Consider the following 24995-nt stretch of genomic DNA (forward strand, 5'->3'; position numbering starts at 1 on the left):
TTAAACCTGCACTCCCCCTGCAAAGGTGTTACTGCCGTGCCGACCACCTACGGTTTCCCTCCTGTTCGGAGGCGCGAACGCGGAGCGCGCAACTAGTTTTTCTACGCCGGTTCTGCCGCTCGCGTATGGTTTCTTTTATTAAAACCAAACCAAAATACATAAAGCCCCCCGAAACTCACAAAAAAAAACCGAACCAAAACCAAACAACCCAACTATTCAACCCCCAAAGAAAGAATTGCCTGAGGAGCCCTGGCCTTCACACGGTGCTGCAGCAGCCCCATAAAGTTCGGGGTCTCCACAGGTGAGCAGCCCCTGAGGTGGTACCGCGGCTGAGGCAGGTCGCGAGGCGCAGGACGAAGTTACCGCCCTCGCCCCTCTCACCTGGGCGCACCTGTGCGTACCTGTGCGTGCGCGAGCGAGCGGCGCCTGCCCCGCGCACCGGCGGCCCGCCCCGCCCGCGCCCGGCCGCGCAGGCGCACGGCTCCTCGGCCGGCGGCGCTCCGGGGGCTCAGCGCTGTCATGGCGGCAGAGAGCGGCAGCGTCGGCAGGAAGAGATGGGGCTAACTGAGACTCTGGCGTGAAGCGGTGGCTGCTGCTGGAACTTCAGGCGCCTTCCGGAGAGAGGGGCGGCCGGTGTGGCGGAGCTCCCTCTCCGCAGCCGACGAGCGGGGCAGAGCAGAGCAGCCACCTCCCGGCCCCAGAGCCAGGCGTCAGGGCAGCCCGCGCCCCCACCACGGCGGCGCCGGGCGGCAAGCGGTGAGTGCGAAGTTGCTGGGCGGCGGGGTCGCTGCACCTGTCCGGGCTCGCAGCCGGGGAGGTGGCGACGGTAGGGGAGCGGGAGCTGTGCAGGCGGCAGACGGGGAGCCTGGCGGGAAGGAGGAACGTGTTCCTTTGCAAAAATTAATGAAAATTAAGCCCCTCACGGCCGCGCTTGGCGCGCGGCTCTCAGCGTGCGGCGGGGCTGCGGGGACAGGCGTGAGCTCCTGAGGCGGCCGCCGCTGCCGCCTGCTCGGTGCGGGGCAGGGGACGGAGCTGATGGCCGGGGGCGGGACCCCCGGAAGAAAGGGGAGCGCCAGGCTCGCCGCGAGCTGAACAATATCTCAGCTTGTCCTTCAGGGCTGTAAATACCTGCGTGAGGGCACAGAGCTGTGGACAGACGCCTCCTGCTGAGGGAGAGAGCCGGGAGTCCGAGGGCGCGTCCTCCCTCCGTTCCTGCCTGCCTGCCCGCCTCTCCCCCCCCGCCGGACGTGGGTTCCGCAGGAGCCGGAGCTGAAGAGGAAGAGCGGGCCGCCGGTTGCATTCCCGGGAGCCCGAGTGGCCCCTTCTTCCCGGAGCGGCGAGCGTGTGCCGCTGGGGCTTCAAATCGTAACCTGAAGGGAGCTAGCCATGGCGAGTGAAGACAAACAAGTTGTTCAGCCAACAGGTGATGATGGAGGAGGAGGTGGTAGTGGAGGAGGAGCGGGGAAAGAAGGAAATGCTACTGAAGGAGCAAGTTCGCTGCAGCCTTTGAATCCAGGAGTCCCCATCCGAGGTATCAAGATGAAATTTGCTGTGCTGACAGGACTGGTGGAAGTTGGTGAAGTGTCCAACAGAGATTTGGTCGAAACTGTGTTTAACCTGGTAAGTTGATTGCTGTTTTGGGGAGGGAGAGAGAAGAGCACCTTACATGCACAAAAGAATCCTGTGCTTTTCTGATGTTTTTTTCCTGTCAATATATTTTTACATGTTTACTTTCACCACACTAGATTTCAGCTAGGTTCTCTTTACTTATGGATGACAAATGGTGAAAATAAAGCATCTGGACCTCTATATATACATTTAAACTTGAAACAGCTCTAAACAGCATCCTCCTTAGTCTACCTCAGAAAAATTGTTGCTTTATATGCAACTGAGAAGCTTATTGTTATGTTTAAACATTCAACAGGTGTACTGAACAAGAAAGCTAAATATTAATTTAGTAACTCAAGCTGTCATCAAAATAAACAAATACATGTTACTTTTCCCATGAATTGTTTGCTTCCTTTTTAGCTTCCTGTTTGGTTTGGAAGTAGGTAGAACTTTCATGTTCTGTGTACAGGGAGTGGGGGTGTCGGGGAGCAGTTCATGCAAATGCTTTTCTTACTCTGCTTGTTGGGAAGAGTAGAATGTGATTTCAGTGCCCTTTTTTATTAATGAATTAGGCGCTGTTTTTTAATACTGTATGGATGTATTTAATACTTCATGACTAGATCTCACTGAAAAATGAGGATACAACTTTTACTGTTGAAGTTGCAAGCATAATATATACTGTTGAGCTTCTTGGGCCACACTTAAAGCAATTAGGCTAGTTGATGTTTGCTTGCTGTAGGACACCGCTAGTTGATGTTTGCTTGCTGTAGGACACCAAACATTAGGAGATAAACTGTTCACAAAGAAAAGTTTCTAAAGGAACTCTGCTATTATCAGAGATCTCAAAACATCTCTAAAAATACTCATGGTTCCTCTTTCTTCCTTTTAGTGAGCACCTTTGACTTTAAAACCTTGTGGTTCCTGACAAACCAGGAAGTGAGAGCATGCAATAGTGTAAAGCTTGGTAACAGGGAAAGTTCACACAAAAGGCATACCAATTTTTAATCACTGTTTGCATTTCAGCTATTTTGTTAGTAGTAATCTTTGCTATGTGCAACTTTCATTGGTCACTAAATACTTGCATGCTGTTGTCTGTTTAATGCTTTTGATGTTATCTTCTTGGGCTATGGTAAGTATTTTTGAATATTTTCATATTAGCAGAAAGTAATTCTCTAAATAGTATGGGTAAAAGTCTCAGTGCAGAGGGGCTGCAGTAATGGTAAAAATGAAGTGCAGATCAGAGGTTTCCTGAATGCTTCAAGTATGAGGAAGTGATTTAGGTTACTTAGAGTCCACTTGACAATTGTCCTTGACAAACCCCTCAGATACTTGGACCTGAGGTTCAAAAGGAGATTCTGGTAAACAGTTTACAATTTAGGACACTTGTGTGAGGGGAAATTGTTCATGAGCATGTCAAGTTCTACTTTATTTCTAGCATGGTCTTTTGAGTAGTGTACTGGAGGGGTGTTTTATGGCAGCAGTGGAAGGAGGTTCAGCAGAGTAATTAAAAATGTGAAAGCTCCTTGATTCTGGAATTCCCTTTCTGCTCCATCTTGGGTAAGAGATGAACAAAAATTCAGCTTGTTACATAGAGTCCTTGGGTTTAGATTTAAGCGATCTGGAGGACTTGACCTGTGCACTACATTCTCCTGGATCTTAATTTCCCAAATAAAAGTAAAAGAGACTTTCTGGCCCTGGAAGTTTTTGAAACTGTTTTTCACTTTTTCTGCAAATGAAGTAATATCCCTGACCTCTTTGAGAAGACTCCCCGACTGTTCCAGCACACCTACCTAAGATGTGGGAGTCTAAAGTTCATGTCCAGCACTTCATTATTTTGATCACAGCAGAAGTAGGCAGTTAATAGCAATCGTGAAACAACAAATAGTTTGGTAATAGGGATACTTTACCTGGATTATGTGAGAACAATATCAAAATTTTTGATCAATATCAAAGAAAGTTGGTCCCTTGGTTTCTCTTGAATGCTGGGAAAACATACCAACTATGAGTGACTTAATTTGGAAAGAGAAGGTATCTTGATGTTATGTGGTTTTGTGGTTTTAATAAAACTGGGATGCTTAAAATCAAACCAGCCAAAAAATTGTTTTTGTTCCAGAAAGTGTATTTTTATCTTCTTTTTTTTTTTTGGTAAAAATTTTTAAGCTGACTTTTTAATATAGCTTTCTGGGATATCTGGCCTTACTACAAAGCAATACTGATCTATCTGTCATTGATTTCTGCCTCCACTCAGTCATTAGCTGTGACCTCTTCATTTTGCTAATACCTCTGAAATCACACAGATGACAGGTTAGGCATGCAAAGTGTTGATTAGCAACGGTGTGCTTTTCTGTGCATGTATGCAGAGAAGATTTGCCTTTTATGTGATGAAGTGATCTTGGCTATGGCTTTTCTGGTACGTTGTTTTCCCAGTAGCTTTCAGAATGAGTTTACTCATGTGTACAGGTTCAGTTGGGGGTGTGAAAATGGGGTTAGGCCCAACATATCCCCTCCTGTTGGGTTTCACTCGGGTGACTCATAAGTGCACTGCCTCAGCAGTGTTAGCAGAAATCAGCCAGCTTTCTTCTTGTACATTGAAAGGAGGAAATGTACAGTATTTGGGGGATGTTTTGATCACTAAGGTGAGATGTGTTTAGACCAGAGTGGAAATAGGGCTTGTCAAATCTGTGTCAAAAGGTGTTTTTACATACCTGTTCTTCATAGCATAGCCACCTTCAAACTGCAGAGTTTATCTTTTAAAAAGGGAGGTTAGCTGACCTAAATCTTTGTTTCTTGAGCAAATGTGTTGCTCTTAATTATGCTTTTCAAGCTTGTACAAGATGGAGTTGATAGTGAATTTCTCTGTGTGATGGAGAGTCAAAAGAAGTGCTGTCCTGATGTTCCTCATCTTTAAGTATTTAAGAGACGGCCATGATCTGTATGTGAAAGTCTCAGAAGGTCAAAAAATGAAGCGCAAAGTAATTGACTTGCTGCTTATTAAAGATTTTCAGGTTCTTATTAAAGAATTTCAGGTTCTGTAGTTCTGATTACTTGAGTAAATAACTTATTCAGTCCAGCAGTGTTGAATCTTGGATCTGAGTAGCACCTATAAAATTTTTTCTGTCCACCGGTATAACAGAGTGCTTAGTGAGCTCCTTTGTAGCATGCACCAAAACCTTGGGTTTTGTCTCATTTGTTGTCTTTGGAAATACTGCTCTTAGAAATATTCAAATTGATCTGCTTTGTTTTGGTTGGTATTCTCTGACAACCTAGTTTTCAGGCCCATGTTAGGTATGTTTTTGTGTATTTCAGCACTTCTTAAAATTGAAGAGGAAAATACTAACTTTAATGAAGTGTATTATTCTGTCAAAAACTTTACAAGCACATTCCTGTTCAAGTATTAATCTGTTTTGTTACTTTTCTGACAGTAAGTTATAATATTGGTATATATTGCTCATGCATTGTGAATTATACTTGGAATTGACTTTGGGCAGCAGTAACTCCTTGAATTTCCTTTGTGTACAAATCGGGTCTATTCTTGTTCATTACCTCATATCTGTTCCCTCCTCCCTGCCCCTCTTAGTTTATTAAAATAAAAAAAAAACCTCCTGGTAGAAGATGATAGAATGGAAAAATTAATTATTTAGAGTGAGATCTGTTACTAACTTAAAGACAGCTATGCTTTTTTTCACGGTACAACAAAAAACAAGTTGGTCTCCAGCTAATGAAGAAACTTTCAGATAGAGTAGTAGAAATTATTTGGCAAGTGGCAGAACTTTAAAACTTACATTTCTAAGTTAGTTACAGTACTATGCTGGTTATGTTGAGATTTTTAGGATCTGAAGTTTCCAGGTGTAGAGAATAAATTCTGTTACTGAAGGCTATGCAATCTGCATTGGAAATGCAGGAGAAAATCCTTGCTGGATTAAAATTCTGGATGGAGCTTCTGCTCTACTCCGTTCTAAACAAGCTTGTCTTGTGTCGTATGTCAGTGTTGTCTTGTTACCAAGTTATTGTAAGTTTCTTGTTTATATATAAAACTTAGGTCACTGGATAGCCTTGTCTGTCAGTAGGTAAAGGGCTCTCACTGGCAAGTGAGAGTTCATAATGAATGTTGTATGTACAGTGGTTATCTGTGCTGCTTTATTAGGCTTCTGGTGGGAAATGGATATTCTGGCAAAATTCTGCTGTGCTTCAAGCAGATGACTGTACAACTGTTGTCTTTGTGGTGGTGTTATCATTCAGTTTGGGCACTTTGTGCCAGAATTTACTCAGGTCTCACGTCAGCTAGTGTATAGAGGCAACAGGTAGTCTAGACTTTCTGCGTTTCTCTAAAGAAATGCCAGGCCTTGCTCTAAGCCAATTTTATTTGAAAAAGCTTTAGCACTTCTAATTGTTCTAGTGGCTGTAATATCATTCAGTTATTTGGGCTTTTTTTTTTTTTGTTTGGGCTTTTTCCTCAGTCTGTGTTGCAGAGACTTTTTTTTTTTTTTTAATGCTTTCTCTCTGGTGAGGAGAATGTGCTGTTGCTTCTGATTCTGCTCATGGGTTATGAGGTCCTCGGCAAGGGTTACCTAGTGACAAAGTCCAAATGAGAAATAAATCTTAGGCTTTTATCACCTTTGGAGGAGAAATAACAGGATCTAAGGAGCAGAGACTAAAATTACTTTATAAGCTTCATTTGTCACCTTTCTCACTTCTGCCAGATTTTCTAAAATCACAAACAAAAATCAGTGTAACTTTTTAAAATTCTTACTGTTTACTTTCTTTGTTTTTCCTTGTAAGTAACCTTCTTCCTCCAGCGCACTTGGCTTGTTTTATAGAAGAAATCTGAGATAAATGTCAGGACTGCCACTTGTTTGCCTTCTGCTTATATGCCCTCCGCTCTTTTTGTCATGTCTCCATTGCTATGGTTTCTGCACTATAAACTCTTTATCATTATTCATATTGAAAGGTAATAGCATCACCGGCTGCTAAAACAGGTTTCTAATTTGGCATGAATGCTACTGAAACATTGCTACGATGGATGTTGTGAAGTAGAAATTCCCCCTTTTTCATCTTTGTTCACTTTTTTGCATGTACTTCATACAGAAACCCCCTGAGGCTAATGGTAATAGAATTAAACATATTACAGTAGTAGAAATGCACTGTAGATGTCTTCATAACAATGAAGATACCTCACAGTGTGGTTTCTAGAAAATGCTAGGATTTATTTTCTATATAAACTTTATCAACATTGTTGACAAGCAAAAGTAACCAAATGCTTTCTAGAACATCACTAAATATTGTGTGTTTCTTAATATAGGCAGTCTTCCCTAGTATGTTCCCAGTAAGTACACCTTTGGCTACTGTGACCTAGTTCAGTCATGTCTGCCTGTTTACAGTGATAAGGGAAGGCTGTGGCTTTAGCTGGGTCAAACTTGTAGGTTTTCTTAAAATGACAGTAACTTGGACAGTCAGTTGTCCTCGTGTGCATGCATGGTTTTGGTGAATGAATGGAATTCAGCAAAATGCTTCCAAATCTCAAGTCTCTATGATCTTTTTCAAAAATAGATGCAAACTTACTTTTTTTTTCTGGCCCTTTCGCAATGAGATGTTTTTGCCCAGTTTGATGAATTGATTTAGGCTCCTTGATTCCAAGTCATCTTCATGGACCCATAATTTGGGATCTGGTAACAGTAAAAGATGATTTTGGTATATTTAGCTGGTGAAAGATGTCTCTCAGCCTCATTTAGTCAGACTTTACCTAGCTCAAAATCCTTGAGTAATGGGAGTCACCCTCCACTTAAGAATTACAGACCTCTGTCTTGTATTATGAGTAGTTCTGAATACACTTAGCATTGAAGTGATGTGTAGTGGGGTTTTCTTAGGTGTTGATGCAACTTTGTAGTTAATGGAAATACCATCCTGCATAGTAAGTGGAGGAATTTAGGGAAACTTTGTTGTCAGCTGAGAAAGTCATGGAATGTAGCAAGTGAGGTGGTAATGGCAGCCTTGAGTTAGGCATGCTGACAATTTAGAAGAAAATGTCTAGAATCTGAAGAGGAGCTGATTTAACTTGGCTGTGATATCAGCTCACATCTGTGACTGCAATTTAAGACACAGCTTAGGATGACAATATATTGAGGGCAAAACCTTAAGACCACAGGAAAATGTTCAGGTTTTTCTCACTCTAACTGGTCAATTTTTATAGCTTCTCATGACAAATGCAAAGTTTTGAGTGCCTGTGAATGACACGCATTCTGTGTTTTCCAGGAGTGTTGGCATCCTATACTGCCATTAGTAGCTCTGCACAAACCTAAAATAAATATAAAAAAAGCAAGGCTGAACTAAGCATTTCCATATACATTATCTTAGTAATGCAATATTTGATAGACAGTTTTTAATTAGCAGTCCATTCTACAAGTAAACCTGTTTCAAATGTGTTCACAGCATGCTTTGGAATTCTCTGTTAGAGGGGAATTGATCAGGTCAATGACAAATTTTTCTAGTTGGTGTCCTGTAACAAAGAAGAGGGAGTCAGGTATCTATTGTGGTTGCTTTGTGCTCTCTCAGTAGTATTTTGTGTCACCTCTGTCAGACAATACTGGGTGAGATGGACCATTGGCCTGACCCGGTAGTGGAGATAGCACTGTAATGTAGTGGCCATATGGACTGGCTCAGGAAGAGCATTTGTGAATTAGGGAATAAAATGAAATTAGGAGAAATAGGTGGATGGCATGTCAAGGTTGCTACAAAGGCTGGACATTGCCGAGTGAGATAAAAATAGATAGCTATTCATGTCTGTTGGAAGAGATTATTCAAGGGATGAACTGAAGTGTGCAGATTCAAGAGGAGTGTGAGTAAAGAGAAGGTTTTTTGGAAGTGGCTGTATTGGATGAATACTAGAGGTTGAGGAAAATCAGAGGTATTTGCTTAGTTCTTCAAGGCAGTGTTCGTTTGGTACAGCATTTAGATGCTGAAGCTCGCTGAGAAGTCCCAGTCTTCTGAAAAATCATCAAATACAATTTTTTTGGTGTTAAGATAAAAGAAAGATAAATGATAGATAAAATGAAAGATAAAAATGACATTTATGTGTGATTTCTTTCACTATCCATATATTTGTTTTGCCACCTATTGGGAAAGCTGTAGTCATTCTGAACTATATCACACTTGGCATGGTCTTTTGACTTTTGACTTTTGGGTTTCATTTTTACTAGATAAGTTGGTAACTTAAAGCATTTATAGCTTCTGTCTTTATGTGGTCATGAAGTTCTCTATAAACCTTAAGGAGGAAGCTTTAATCTGTACCACAGATTAAATACGCTTTACAGTTTAGTCATTGGATGCGAAATAGCTATTCACTACCTTTGCTGCTTCTGTGTATAAAGCCCTTTAAGAATCTTTTCTACCAAATTCAGTCTTGCATACATTAAATTTATGCATATCTTTTTAAAGAACTTCTATTTATTTTAAATGGGTCAATCTGGAAGAAACTTTTTCTTCATAATCACTAATTGCAGTTAGCTAAATTTCTGCCATTCCAGTCTCTTCCACAGCCCCTGGAGGCCTCGCTGGCCTCTTCATAACATTTGCATGATGGTTTTTGCTATTAGCTTGACCTAATTACTAATGTCCTCATTTAGATTATAATTCTGCTTTAACTAATTCTGGATTTTTCTGTTAGACCTCGTACTACACTAGAGCATATTATTACCTGTCCAAAACTGGTTTGGTCAATTGTATTTTTTTTTTTTCCTCTGGGAAACCTTCAGACTTTGGGAGCTCTGGCTATTTGCCAGGAATCTGAGGGTTCCCATCGATTTGCATAAAGCAGGATACTGTTGCCATCTGCTTTTTTTAATACCTCAAGTGGCCAGTGGAAACTGTAGTTTCCAGTATGCTCCATATTTAGAGCAGATAGCAATCGAGATGCATCTTTGCATAACTGTTTTAATCAAATTTGCTAAATAGTGATGCTGCATGACTGCAATTGTACCTTTCCCTGAGACACTGTAGTCTTTGTGCTGATACTGGAAGCATGTTGTAATTTGTGAAGTTTGCATTGCCACAGTGCTTTAGATTCCAAAGCTTCAGATATAGGCATAACTAGTTTCTAAATAGAAAGTAATTTGTGAAGAAGAAAACCTAATGCCTTCCGTTGCACCTCTAGTAATAACTGTGGAGCTGGGAGCAGCTATGTCCCAGGCATGATTTTCTTGTTAATAGCTGCCTTGAGATGATACTAAAATGGGAATAGCTAGTGGGAATAGGATGTGCTCTGTTGCCTCCTGTGAAGTGCTCTGTGAGTTTGAGCTGCAAGTCTCTTTACTGCAGTCTGCATGTGAGTAGTTCTGTTGATGATTTTGTATTCTACATACATCTAGCAAAAAAATTTCACATGCATTATACAGTAAATACAGATTATTTTTTGTTCAGCTCAAACTGAGTTGTTCTGGCAAAAACCTGTTCTATTGATGCAACTGAAGAAAACTTAAAGAGCTACTGGGTTAGTGTTCCTTTGCATATGAAGATCAAAACCAGAGTAACTACTTTGGACTCATCTGCTCTTTGGAAGTGTGTTACTTGTATTTGTGTCGGATCCCTACCCCCCTCCCCATCGCACCTCCTCCCTTTGCCATCAGCAGTTACTCTCTGTGGTGTGGACACAAGTTACAAAAATAAACTAGTGAAATGAAGTCTGTTCTATTTGCTCCACTTACTCCAGATTTCTAGTTTTAGAGTGGACTAGCCCTGTAAAACAGTAACTGTGTCAGTGCATAGGGTGATGTGTAGCTTGCTTATTCTCTCTTCTGGGGGTGCTGATAGGCTGGAAGCACCAGTAGGCAGCAGGCAAGATGGTCACTGCTGTGGAAGAGCAATTTCTCTTCTAAAAGAGCAGCAAAAGAACCAGTAGCTTGCAGTGGACTGGGAAGGATATGGAGTCCAAGATGCTGAATGTTTGCTTGATAAATCTCTCACAAATTGCTTCCTTTATCAAACTGTGCAGGTTTGAGTGGGAATTGTACTGGTTGCTTTCCCAAATACAACTGGGATAGGGGTGGGTCAGGAGGTAGAATAAGGTTAACCCTGTTACTGTAGAACTGCTGAATAAAGGCTTTGCAGATCCTGCAGCTTTTAAGTTTTAGTAGTCCATTATTAGTGAAGTCTTAAAATTATGCTGCTTGTATTTCTTGGGATTAAAATTGTGTCCCTAAGGACAATTGTTTTTTGCAGGATTATTAATGATTTTGGCAGACCTTGGAATCAAGGTCTTAACTCCTCCCTCCCTCCAGGTTCTTTATGTGCAATTATAGACATAAGTTAAAAAAAAAATGGCCAATAATACAGAGGTAGAATTGCTGATAAGCCTTAAAACAATGCAGTCAGGGGCAGAATGGGAGCCAAATGAGCAATGCTGGTAATGGTGCATGACTTAAATAAACAAATGGAAACTATCAGTCCAGTCAGCATCTGCCTCCTACTAATGCTTTTGTTGAAACTAAGCATGTGATTTGTCTCTAGTTTTGGTTGTCAACTTGACTGAAAAGAACTTGCAAGCTTTGTTTTTGTTTTTTTTTTTCCTCTCTCTCTCGATGAGAGTTTAGTTATAATGTAAGATTTGGTTACAGTGTATAATCTAGGTGCCACAGTGCCTGACTTTTAGTATCTCATCTGAAATACGAGACCAAGTAACTGTGCCTGCATTTTTAGAATGCATTTTGCAATAGCCAGTGTGAGATGGGGAGTTATGTATGTTTAATATGTTGCTGATATTATAGAATGGGAGAACACTAACATGCTGGAGTGTATATTTCAGTTTGGATTGCAAAACATTCTCTGTCCAGTTTGTAATCTACAGTCAAGGGTCACCTTCTGAAGCTCTGATGTTCTTAACACTTCAGTTTTCCTTATGTAATGTAGCAGTGGTGCCCAGCTCAACAGTAGAGCTCTGTGAAAAGGGCCATGCTAGATTATGTACTGTTTAGCCTTACAACAGGACACAGTTTTGTCCTTTCTGTGCTTCTGCCTGCACCTCCCAGAGACCTGGTACTTGCTGCCTTTATCTGGGGCTGCAAAAGCGAGTCCAGAGCACTTGCTGGGTTCTGTAGTGGGCTGAGGACCTGTGAGTGCCACTGCACGCTGCAGCTGCTGTGGATCAGGTGATTGGCAGGGGACTTGCCTTTGGGGAGATGTTTATTCCAAGATTTATCTGAGACCTGACATTAAAGACTTGTGCTCTTCCTATATGCTGCTTTTGAAGTGAAATGTATATTGCTTTTTGGGAATTCTGCTGGCTTAGTACAGTCTCACCTATGCAGGAAATGAAAGTCACCCTGATTTCTATCTTTAGTAGGAAGGGATTCAAATTGCCATTTGTCAGGTACACATAGCGCTAGTGTCATAAGGGACTTGTAAGGGAACATTTCTCACACTCTTTTGCGAAGGCTAGCCTTGCATGCCAGTTTCATGGGTATGAAGAGAAGGCACAGAAAGAAACAAGTCTCAGACCTAGTGTTTAAGGTGTTTGAGTAACATTCTCCAGTCATTCATATATGACAGAAAAGGTTTGAACCTGGAAGTCAGTGGACTTCTTGCACACATTAGTCAAGTTCTTTTTATATCATACAGAATCCCAATTTCCTTCCTGGAAGGCAAATTATCTTCAGGTGGAGGGGTTTGTCTTGTGATTGAAAGTTCACCAGAGTTGGTTATACATATTTCAAAAACTTAGGATTTAGGTGACAGAAACTTGGGTTTCTTGCTTCTGGATAGTGCTGTCATTTTGCAGAAAAGTGGTACCACTATTTCTAAGTAGATCTTGCTTTAGGAATGCGCTAGGTATTTCTGTGTTCTGTCTTGAGAGAAACCATGATGAGCAAGATGAAAAAAAAGACATGTAAAACTTCTAGGTACAAATTAGTGTCACTTCTATGTACAAATTGATGTCATGTATTGTCTGTCCCTCCCTTCCCCCAAAGGGGAAAAATAATGTTCATATTGTCACGTGATGGGGCTGACTGTAACAAGGAAACTTGTCAAAGTTTTCCCTTAGCTAGGTTTTGTGTGGCAAATTGGGAGGCCTGGAAAACCAGATACAAAGTGAAAGTTAGGGAGTGAGGAATTGAAGTTTTAATTAAGAGCTAGCTTAAGTCTTAATCTTGATGCCCTTGCTGTTGTTCTTTGCAGTTTGAAGATGAACATATCCATAGGGTTTTTTAATTAGACGTCCAGAGTTGTTTGGATCTCTTTCAATTCCAGTCATGTGAATAGAGGTAGAGGTAAAATTTTAGAGGAGCAACTTAACTGCCCAAAGAAATTGTCTTAAAATAACATCACAAATGAACGGCTTAGTTTGATCACCTTAAGTGTGCTGTAGCAAAACTTGATTAGAAAGTATTTGTTTCAAATCCAAACTTTTGAAAACAAATTCTGACTGCCTAAATGTTGTGATCTTGTCACTGTTGATCATATTAGAAAAGTGGGAGACTGGTGAAGTTCCTACTGACTGGACAAGGGGAAACATAATCTCCATTTTTAAAAAGCCTGGAGAAGAAAAGGCTCTGGAGAGACCTTAATAGCAGCCTTTCAATACCTTAAGGGGACCTACAGGAAAGATGGAGAGCGAGTCTTTATCAGGGAGTGTAGTGTTAAGGGGGTAATGGTTTTAAATGGAAAGAGTGTAGATTTAGTTTAGACATGAGGAAGAAATTCTTTACTGTGAGGGTGGTGAGGCACTGGAACAGGTTGCCCAGGGAAGTTGTGGCTGCGCCATCCCTGGCAGTGCTCAAGGCCAGGTTGGATGTAGCTTGGAGCAACCTGCTCTAGTGGAAGGTGTCTCTGCCTGTGGCAGAGGGTTGGAACTAGATGATCTTTTGATGATCCTTCATGCCCCTTCCAACCCAGACCATTCTGTGATTCTTCAGGGTGGGAAGGGGAAAAATTACTTTGAAGTACGCAAGGGTGCCAGAAATTTAAGCTAAACCTGGATTTGGAGGCAGGGAGAAGGAAAATTATTTCAGTGGATTTTGACTCATCTGTCACTGACACATTAATATCTATGTTTCTGTTTATTCTGTAGTGGGACACTGTATATTAGTCAGTTGCTAACTGACATGTAGGGTTTAATGAGAAATTTATGACTCGTTCCTATTAAAGTTCCTACTCTAGTAGCTGAAGCCCAATATTATCCTGCACAGGGTATTTCTGTGCATTTCAATGTAGTAATGTTGCATATTAGTGACAATAGGACTAGTCGGACACAGGCTTAATGACCGTTTTCTGGCATGCATGGCACCTGCTTTGTGGAATAGCTCTTCAGTTTTGGAATATGCTTACTGTATGTCTTCTGTGGGCTGGCAGTGCTTTTGACTTCTGTAGCACTGTGTTAGAAGTGATCTTGATGTTTACATATATGAGGCTAGAGACATAGTTAGAATTCTGTTTGTCAGCTCTCTCTAGGAGTTTTGTTTATCAAAGGATACCTCTAAATGGGTTGGTTTGCCAGTGACCTTACTGTGCATTGGAAAAAGTGCTTGAAAACACTTAGGGATTATTCAAAGAGGTATTGATGACTGTAATGATGGAATCAAAGCAGAGTAAAGGATTTCTCAACTGCAGTAATTTTATGTGCAAATTCCTGTATTAAAAGATGCCTGAACCTCAAACTTAGTCCAGAATTTTGAAAGCAAAGATGCCTTTGCTTAAAAAAGATAATAGTTTGGCCAAGAGGTGCTATTTTCCATTACCAGCATGCAAGCTAAGTATCTCTGATAAATTAACTGTGGTGTCAAAGAAAACATGATGGATGTAGCAACTATATTAATTAAATATTAGTTACCCAAGTGTGGGTTTGGGTTGTTTTTTGCCTTCAGGCAGTGTTTTGCTCAGTGTTATGCTGTAGTTATGATCTCTGTATGGTGGTGTTCCTTGTTCTGGTGCTGTAAACCAGTAAGGTATTTATATAGTCACTGTATTTGGTATTATGAAGTAGCATATTCCTCTTTGAGATATATTTATGCCTCTTGCTTGAATGATTTCCATATCAAAGATGGGTAGTATAAAAGCAAAGAGAAGAAAGTGTATTTTTATTTGCTGTAAAAACAACAGAGCCCATAAGTGTCATATTGGGCTCTTTCACTTTCATCCAACGAAGTTTCTGCTGATTGAATCAAGTCTTACTTGCTCCAGGTAGGTGGTCATGACTGATGTGGCACATTTAGTTGAATTTAATTTTTCTAGGAAGAGGAATGGATGTCAAGGTTTTTCCATAGAAAAGACTATAAGGATACATGAAGCGGTGAAGGACTAGAAAAGGCAACTTCTACTATACGGAAGCTACCTGCTTTGGAAACATTCATGTATACGACTGCAGAGAATTGGCAGAACTGAAGCTAGTGATAATTTTGGACAGGTGATGCTAAGTAAAATACCTTAAAGCAACTGCATGCAGCAGTCACTGCTGTTGGAAGATACCTTTGGGGCTGTGTTTTTTGTGCTGCTTCATCAAGAGATATTTCACAATTGCTCCTTTGTGCTAATGGGAACATAGTTCAATGAGAAGTTCTGTCTTTGGATTTTTATAATATTTGTTGTTACAACCCACAATGTAGATTCAGCCTTGGCAATGAGAAACTTGAGCTTCAAAAGCTTTTGAGTTCATAAATAAGCTATTAAGCAGAAACATTTGGAAAGCTGATGTCCATTTTCTTCTCCCTGTGAATGGGTCCAGATGTAAGTCAATGGCATTGTCCTGTTTTTGGCTGGGATGGAGTTAGTTTTCTTCCTAGTAGCTGGTGCAGTGCTGTGTTTTGGACTTAGTGTGAGAATAATGTTGATAACACACTGGTGTTTTAGTTGTTGCTAAGTAGTACTTACTCTAAGTCAAGGACATTTCAGTCTCTCAAGCTCTGCCAGTGAGGAGGGGCACGAGTAGCTGGAAAGTAGCACAGCAGGACAGGTGACCCGTACTAGCCAAAGGAGTATTCCATACCATAGAATGTCATGTTCAGTGTAGAAACTGGAGGGGACTTGGCGGTGAGGGGCTTTTAGCTGCTCAGGGATGGGTTGGACACCCGTCTGGGTGGTGAGCAATTGTGTTGTGTGTCATTTGGGTTTCCTGAATTTTATTCCTCGTTCTCTCTCTTTTTTGTTCCCTATTGTTGTTGCTATTTCTATAATATTTTACTGCATTCCAATTATTAAACTGTTCTTATCTCAACCTGTGGGTTTTACATTTTTCTGATTCTCCTCCCCATCCCACCCCAGGGGGTGGGGGTGTGTGAATGAGCAGCTGCATGGTATTTGATTTGCCAGCTGGAGTCAAACCATGACAGGCATCTTCTACTGGACTGTATCACTTGGGTTAAATTACAAACCTTAAGGATTAAGCTTTGAAAATAAGAAAGAGCCAGTTTGGTTCCTCAAGGTGGAATTTCAGGATTTTAAAATGAAAAGTAGAAAAGATGTTAAAATAATTGAAAAGTTGCTCTTGAGAGTCAGTGATTCATATGTTAAGGTTACCTGATGCCTTCCATTTTAAGCAATCTTCAGGTATTTTCTCTGAAGTTCCACTAATTTTTTTGCAGCCGGTATGTGATACTATGCTCCAGAGGCATGTGGGTTCAGTTCAGCCTTCGTTCAGATAAACTGTTGTAACAGGCTCTTTCTGCTTTCAAAGCAGCAGCAAATGTGTGTTTTCTGCTGCGTGCAGTCAGGCACCTAGGAAACGGAATTGGGAGCTAGAAGAGGAGGATAATTGTTTTGGGCTTCCTAATTCTTGGCACAACAGGTTATACCGTGCTTCCTACTTAGAAAACAAGGAGCATTAAGACTGTTCAATACCTGACTCTAGAGCTTCCTCATTATTCTTGCATTGTGTTTTTCTGTGAAGCCTGAGCTCCTTTTGTTTTTAAAAAGAAGAAAGGAAATCCTATCCAGTTCAGATGTATTACAGCCATTTGCATGGGATACTGTGTAGCTCTGTTAATGTTCCTTTTTATTTCTGCAGTTGCCTCAACTCCTGGAAAGAGAGAGGGAGGCAGGGCCTACCATGATATATAGTCAGATCCTGGTGATGCAAGATGTTTCTCTTGTTATCTACTGGGATGCTTATCATTGGAACTCCAGTGACACTTAAAGGGTTCAAACCATGAGCTGATAGTAGATTCTGTATGTCTTCTGCTACTGTCTTTGATATTCTTTGTCATTCCAGATAGTACTGAAAAAGGCCACTTTGATTAGGCAGGGAGAATGCCCTTTTTACGTGAGGATGAAGACACGGAATTATCTTTCGTAATCTGAAATATTTAGTGAATGAGGTGATATGCATCTTCCATCTTAGTTTTCGAAGCCTGAGAGAAGGAACTGGTCAGCCTTCCTTGAAAACAACTTTCAGAAGGCAGCTGAAAGTGTTGTCAGTTATGCATTATGTGCATTTGTATTACAAAGAGTAATTTGATTTTTGAGAAAATTCTTATTTTTTTGTATGTGCTGTCCTAGTAAACTGGTCTTCCTGTGTTTCAACAAAAGGTACTGTAGTATTAAAATTATCCTAATCAGAAGTCACAAGCAGAGTAGTGTCAGTCTTGATTTTTTTATTTTTTATTTTTTTTTTAAAGAGAGCATAAACTGATTGTCCTGGTACCTTTCTGAATTTGGTGGCTGATGTTGACTTAAGGCTGTAATTGTATTTGTTGTGACTCAGAACATGACTCTTCCAATAAAAAAACACACAACCTTTACAAGCTAGAATGAAATAATGAAGTTACAACAGCATTCATCTTTCTTGTGCCTTGTCTACAAGGAATGCCTTTTGTTTCAGCTGTGAAGCCTGTTGTAAGAGCAGATTGCTGTTAGCAGGCAGCTAGAAGGCTGAAACTGGGTCCTCATTCTGAAAGAGTAACAAGCTGTCCTTATGAAGGGCTGATTTTCCTTGTCTTCTACTCCCCCTGTATTTTAAGTAAGTGGGATAATTTACTGATCATATGGTAATGAGATAATCTGTCAATATATTTCAGAATGTATTCCAGGATTCCACTGCTGTTAGATAAAGTCACGAAACTTCCCCTGAAGAGCACTTAGTATATATAGATCGCCATTTATATGTGCTTCCCAATTCCTGGAGCAAAATACATGGCAAAAAGTGGAAACATAATTAAAAATAAGAAAATAACAAGTGAAACTGTCAAATGAGAAAACTAGAGTGACAGAACTAATATATTAAAAACTGAAATGACGCTATAAAATGGGAAAATTAGAAATTGAGAAAGTAACACATGAGATAAACTTGGTGTTCTAAGACAATCTGGGAGTCTATATTGATCATCTCCTGAAAAACATAAGAATAATATTCCCAAAAAGCCATAGTAGGACATTGTTAAGGAAATTCTGTAGCTGCCCTATATTAAAAAAAGGCTGGGGGGGGAAGTGTAATTTTTAAGGCATGTAATTTACTACTTAGGTATTTTTTAAGCTGTTTTGTAAATGGTTACGCTCTTCAGAAAAGTATTATTTATCTGAATCATCAATGACCGAAAACCTGAAATGAAGTTATAGAGATTAAAGCTGTAGCAAGGGTGTATTGTTCTACAGCGTACTGGGCCGCATCAAAAGGATTGTGACCGGCAGGTTGAAGGAGGTGATCCTGCCCCTTTCTCTGCTCTTATGGAACCCCACTTTGAGTATTGCGTACAATTCTGGTGTCTTCAATGAAAGAAGGACATGGAGCTGTTGGAGCAAGTGCAGAGGAGGCCACAAGGATTATCAGGGGACTGGAGCACATCCTGTATGAAGAGAGGCTGAGAAAGTTTGGGCTGTTCAGCCTGGAGAAGAGAAGGCTGTGTGGAGATCTCATAGCAGCCTTCCAGTATCTGAAGGGGTCCTGTAAAGATGCTGGGGAGGGACTCTTCATTAGGGACTGTAGTGATAGTACAAGAAGTAATGGTTTCAAGCTTAAACAGGGAAGTTCAGGTTAGATATAAGGAAGAAGCTTTTTATTGTGAGGGTGGTGAGGCACTGGAATGGGTTGCCCAGGGAAGTTGTGAATGCCCCATGCCTGGCAGTGTTCTACTGCTGTCTACATTGGATGGAGTCCTGGGCAGCCTGGTCTAGTGTGAGGAGGGGTCTCTGTCCATGGCAGGGGGGTTGGAACTAGATGATATTAAGGTCTTTTCCAACCCAAAGCATTCTATGATTCTATGAAGCTGTGTTGTCTGGGATGGTGACTTGATATTGTTGACCTGTTTTATAAAAGCAGTTCTTGCTGCAGAAATTTTGAGAACATTCAAGTTCTCCAGTAGACTTGGGGCTGAGGAGCTACAACTTTTTCTGTAACTTTTTTCTTTCTTTCTCTTTTTATTTATTTTTTTTTTCTTCCCTTAAAATTTCTTGGGAAGATAACAAGCTTCTGTGCTTTGTTGAAATGATCTCTTCTCCCCCAAAGTTAACTTTAGCTAACTGCAGTGAAGGATGAGAAGAATTTAGCATCTTTACATATTGAGACCTCACTGCCAAGCGCTTCGTTGCATAATGCTTAGTTATGAAATGAAGACAAAAGCTGTTCTTGGAGACTGGCAGTGGATAGCGAGAGGCTCATTTCTGTAAAGGCAGGAGACAGGCTGTGTTGTGCAGACACAAGTTTCTAAAGCAGGGTGGCCTAAAACCTCAAGTCAGCTCATCCTACAACTTGAGTGCAGTACTTGCTTGAAACCAAATAATAGTAGGTTTATAAATGCAAAGTTTTTCTTTTGTATAAGAAAAGACCAAACAACCAAAAACCAACTAAACCAAAACCAACCACACACAAAAAGGTGAATAACAGGTAGCAGTAGAAGTAAGAGTAGTTATTTTTCAATATAAAGAAAACCTAAACAAAATATGTTGAAAATATTGAGGTGGCCCTGTTTGCTAGGCCCTAAAAATGTCAGTGGTAATTGCTTTTGTGTTTTATCTATGGAATGTAGGTCCTGAAGAAGCAGCTTTGAATGGAGGAAGAGCTCAAGATGGAAATTTCAAATCTGAAGTCAGAAATGTGTAATTATTTTCAGCTAAAGCTCTTTGGCATTCCTGTACATTACCTGAGGCAGAGTTGTGGACAAACCTTGCTGCCTGGTTTTGTGCAGCAAGCTCCAAGTGTGCAAGGTGATGTCCAAGGAAGCACAGATGTGTTGTAATTTGAAATATCTGGCTTGCTTTGCTGAGGGTGCAGCTTTGTCACTACCATCACCGCAGATGGTAAAAGCCATGGGTACTGCCAGCAGTTATTTCAGGATAGAAACAAAATCTTTTATACTATATACTCTAATGTATAAAATTCCTTAAACTGATAGTTTGACTGCTACCTATGATTTGGGGGAGAGGAGGAAGAGGGGAAAAATAGAACTCTTGTTCCCTAGGATGATGATCTTACATTTATGAGGATGTGCATGTAGATTTGCTGTAAATTATTAATGCTAGTAGGGGTGATTCATGGACCAAATGCATGCTAAGTTTTGAAATATGAAAATTGGATTATTTCATAGAAGTAAAATTCTTATGCAGAGTGAATAGAAACTTTTTGGACTAATAGGAGATGCAAGAAGAGAAATTTACTCCAGTCTCTCCACCAAACTCTTTAAAATTGTCCCTTAAATTGAAACATTTCTCAGTTTTTGAGTCTTAAGGTGATCTTAAAGGTGTGTTCTAACCTAGTTGTTTCTATGTGAAGTCAATCATATAAAAACTAATATATTTTGGAGTTCTAAAAATGCTGCTGCTATATAAATCTGGAATTACTTTTGTATTAAACACAGTGAAAAATGAGACTGGGATATAATAGGAAAAAGAAATCTAATTTTATCACTTCTTGAATGTTATTATCTCACAAGAACATTCTTCTTATTACCTGGAGTCATTTATTGCCGTCTGGAGTTCCATGTGTATCACAGTTCAAGTGGTGTCGTTAGATGCTAAGGATAAACTTGGTTAAATTAAAAATGGTTGCTGAGCGAATTAGTATGTAGTGTTTTAGGAATCTGAGTCTTCTGTGGAGAGGGGGTTATATCTGTAGCTTTATTTTCCATAACCCATTTCCATAAGTCACTGCTTTTCTTGTTGGTTTGGTCAGTGCAGAATTATGTTGGCAATGATGTGGTTGCCACTGGCAAGTTTTCTCTGAGAGAATGTTGTTACTGTTTCATCTGTATTTCTGCTCAGTGGAGGACTGTGTTAACTGTTTTAGCTGTCCTTTGCTGCAGCCTCTACTCTTTGCCTGGAGAGCCCACGTACAGAAGGAGAGAGAACCGCTGCAATGTTTATTCTGTAGTGGCATCAGGAGCTGTATCAGTATCTCCAGTTAAACATCTAAATTGGCTCCAAACTTATGCAAGCAGTACATGGACTGCTTAAGAAACCAGGAGATTAGTATAGTGTTCAGCACTTGATTTAGTTGTCTTAATGGTAAATGTGTAAAACAAAAGAAGAATCTTGCTTAATATGACCTTTTCAGTTTGAAGGGTGGCGATATTCAGCAAGATACTTGTGATTCATTAATGCAGTAGATTGGCAATTATGTTTAAAGTAATTTTGAATTCTTAAAGTTTTGTTTACCTTGTTTTAGAAAAAGGGATCTTTTGAGTTGCTAGAATCACAAGAGTAGCATAGTTATTAAAATTCTTTTGCCAGAGTTGCAGTCAAATGCTTGTTAGAATTAATCTAGACGATGGAAGCTGGCTTTCCTCTTGTCTAAAAATTGCTATGTACAAAGGTTATAAACTTTAGCTGACAGTATTTTGTCAGAGTATGGTGAGCACTAGCTTTATACTTTCGTAAGGTTACAAATAACTAATTTGAATTTCTTCTGTAACTTTTACTTTTGTTCCTGAACATTTCCTTAAATGTTTCATTAGTATTTGGTTGTGCTGAACATAAATGTGTTCCACAGGGCCCTTTCCTGTCTGGTCTTGAAATTTGCATGACAGGAAGGAAGGAACATAGAGTTAAAATCTTTATGCTGAAGTACTTCTCCAATTGTGAATAGTGGTGTCTGTATTTGTATTATGGCAGCTGTTCATATTCCAGATGTCATTGACCAGCTGTGTTTAGGTGAAAGTGTTGCCAGACAGTATTACACGTAAAAGAAAACAGGTGAATGGTGACAAAGACAAAATAAGCTTTAGGCTTATCTTGAAATAAGAATGGTTTCTTAAGGAAGTGTTGTATTCTGTGCTGAATGCTTTGCAAAGAGTCCAATAATAAGTAAAAAGCAGACAACCCCACACCTTTTTAAAATTATACATGAAGAAAATCATACTATTTCGCTTTTCATCTTCCATCCACTGTCACAGTGTTTCCCCCTAATGTTTGTAATTGATTTTTTTTTCCATTATTTCAGCTTATATGTGTTATAAAATCCCCAAAACAACCTGATTTTTTGGAAGAAAGTGTATAATGCTACAATTTCACGGAATATATTCAGGTAGTGATGTCAACATATTAAATAAGAATGCTGCAATTTGAGGCCTAAGTAGTTATACAAGAGGCACCCACGTGCCTCTACAGACTTATTCCCTTGAAGAGGGCTTAATGTGGGTAAAATGTTAATCTGCTTTGCTTAGTAAATACCAAATCGGAAAAAAAGTCGGCTATATTGTAAATTTCGGAAGGAAAATTAAGACTTTGCTAGGCGGGAGATACCTTACTTTCCAAACATCTGAAAGGTATTGAAGAAAACTGGGTTTATAAGTTTGAATTTTCAAAACCTCATTGTACTCAATTGCAAGTGTTTGAGTAAATAGAGGCAAGTTGGTGTTTTGTTTTTTTTTTTTTGTTGCTGTTAGCAATTGATAGAGCTGAAATAATTTGGTGGTTATGCCAAAACATGTATTTCTATTTCTTGATTCATTTTTCAGTTATAAAAAGTAAAGCATTCTGTAATACAAATTGTATGCTTACCTGTAACACCAGTAGGAGGACGTGAGAGGTTTACTTTGGGGTTTTTTATTAACTGAATTTGGAAAACACAATGAGGGTGTTTACATTAAGGGACGAACCTGAGTTAGGTATGAAGTATATAAAAGATACTCAGGATGTATGTAGTGTGCATTGAGAGATAACAATTTACACTTGAAAGTATTTATTTTCAAACTTTATGGATTGTCGTGGTTTAAAATTTAAGGTGAAAACTTATGTCTTACAGATGTGTTTAAGCTTTATTTAAATTTGTCTGAATATGATGCAAGTCGTATTCTCTAGTGTTGCATGTATATGCTGTCTATAGGTATGCTTATGTGTTTTTTTTTTTTACATTCGTGATGCTATAGAGAAGTACAAGAGAACTACGATATTGTGTAACAAACCCAGTTACTAGAATTGAATTGAGGTAGCATGGTACAAGTTAGAAGGATAATATTTTGTGACACAATTGGGGTGATTAAAATAAAAAGAGTTGTTGTGTTGTGGTAGTGGACCAATCAAATCTGAAGTGTTAAAAAAACAAGTTACAAGTGTTCGGGAAAAACCATGTTTTTCTTAAGGTTCAAATACTGAAAGGCTTATCTCGGAACAGAGCTTAAAAATTTACAGTTGCCAATAAAAGCTTTCCTTGAGAGACTGTCAAGTATAGATTGTAATACCAGGTGATCAATGTGTCCTCCTGCATAACATCAGCCCTAAGGCCAACTAATATTTCATGCAGTTAGTCTACAGGCTAAGTGTAAATAATAAATCTTCACCAAGCAGACTGGGGGGCCAGCTTAGAACAATTGCCAATAAGTCTGCACTTATTTAGGTTTGAGTGGCAGTAAGTTCAACCGTGCATAAACTTTGATTGCAAAGGGAAGAAAATTCAGTGCTCTAATGAAAGCCCAACCAGAGATGCTGAAGTTGACTCCATACCTGGGTGGAACTTCACTTCAGGTGTGTTTAGCCTTGAGATAATTTCTCATCTTTGTTAGGGGAATCTGGCAACCTGGTATTTGAGCTGGCATGGACCTGATTGGGTCAGGAGGAGAAAGGTGTTGAAAAGCGTCTTGGCTGTGGTAGTTATGTTGTGCTTCATGCAAAAAATGTCATGCTCTAGTGTTAATGGTTTTTATGTGAGATATGAATCTTGGCATGAAGCTGAAATACCTGTTGTCAGGCAGGTAACCCTTGTTGGTAGGAAGGGTTGGTGAACAAACATAGCTGCTTCTGTGGTGAATTTCTACAGGTGGGTTGCTGCATCTTGGCTACTGTCATAACTAGGAGAATTATTTCAGCTGAACAAGAGATTATACACTTTCTGATCTAAGTGCACTTGGGAAAAGGCACCAGTTTTGATCCTGATAGTTTCACAGAGATTCATATGGTGGCAGGTCAAATTGGGTAACAGGAATTTATAAAATGTTATCCACCCTTGTATCAATTCCAGAGGCTCTAGACTGGCTAATTTACTAATACACAGTGAGTGGGAGCTGGCTGTGCTTCAGTGCTGGGGAGGCTGTGCATAGAGATTACGGTAGTGAGTTTTGGAAGGAAGCCAAGGAAGCATTGTAGGGTTTGCTCAGAAGGATTACACAGAGTCATTCTGATCTGCATCCGAAATACTAGATCTGGTTTGACCCCCAGCTGCTGTGAAATGATTGCAAAGGCGCTGCAGGCAAGTGACTCAGTAACAGTGTCTGGTTGGAGGGTTGTGGCTTACTCTTACAAGTGCAGACCATGCTGTTCTAATTAATGCCTTTCCCAGAGATAGATTAGACTGTGTTCAGGACAGGGAGGGGACACAGTGGTGTTTTATAACTTCCAAACCCCAGTGTTGCTCTAGAATTAACAATTGAGTTTTTGTAGTGGAGTACACTGCCAGGAGCAGCTTTGTATATTCTAACAGAAATTGTTTTGGTGGGGTTTTTGTATGTTAGTGGTATCTGATAAGCAAAAGTTTCATTTGAGGATCAGGGCTGCTGAAAGCTAGCACTTAAAGGAGTAAAATCAATTTGACTGTGACTGACTCTTACAAGATATTTTGCCAATAAATCATTACAGAAACTGTAATGAACAAACTTTCAGTTATAAAAAATGTGCTTAACAAGGATAGCTGTCTGTATACTTACTTGGTATTAAACTTTTCAGTTAACTGAAGAAAGATGAAAATGTTATGTGGTACAACAGGAGTATCTTTGTAACCTGATCTAGAAGACAACTGAAAGGGAATGTTCTGTCTGAGGTAATTCTATTACTGGGTAAAATTTCAGGTAACAGAGTAACTGTATTGTTGAATGTCAAGTACTCAAAGTAATATGGTCTGTAACACTTTCTAAGGAGTCATGTTTTTGTCATCATAGGCTCTGCAGGGATGGATGTAATCATAGAATCATAGAATAGTTAGGATTCGAAAGGACCTTAGGATCATCAAGTTCCAACCCCCCTGCCATGGGCAGGGACACCTCACACTAAAC

The 24995-nt window shown here is 39.9% G+C and overlaps 1 protein-coding gene across 1 annotated transcript in view; it reads left to right on the top strand.

Annotated features, from left to right (window-relative positions):
* Positions 1–681: 681 nt before the first annotated feature.
* LRBA (LPS responsive beige-like anchor protein) overlaps positions 682–24995 on the top strand; it is a 400308-nt gene continuing 375994 nt past the window's right edge. The window contains exons 1-2 of the mRNA XM_057402038.1: positions 682–756; positions 1117–1620. Of these exons, the coding sequence (XP_057258021.1) occupies positions 1387–1620 (234 nt within the window). The 5' untranslated portion in view covers positions 682–756; positions 1117–1386. The remainder of the gene's footprint in view (positions 757–1116; positions 1621–24995) is intronic.

The sequence above is a fragment of the Pezoporus wallicus genome, unplaced genomic scaffold (genome assembly GCF_028554395.1).
Source record: "Pezoporus wallicus isolate ANWC-B61680 ecotype Strahan unplaced genomic scaffold, APGP_CSIRO_Pwel_v1 contig_7178, whole genome shotgun sequence".
Taxonomy (NCBI): domain Eukaryota; kingdom Metazoa; phylum Chordata; class Aves; order Psittaciformes; family Psittacidae; genus Pezoporus; species Pezoporus wallicus.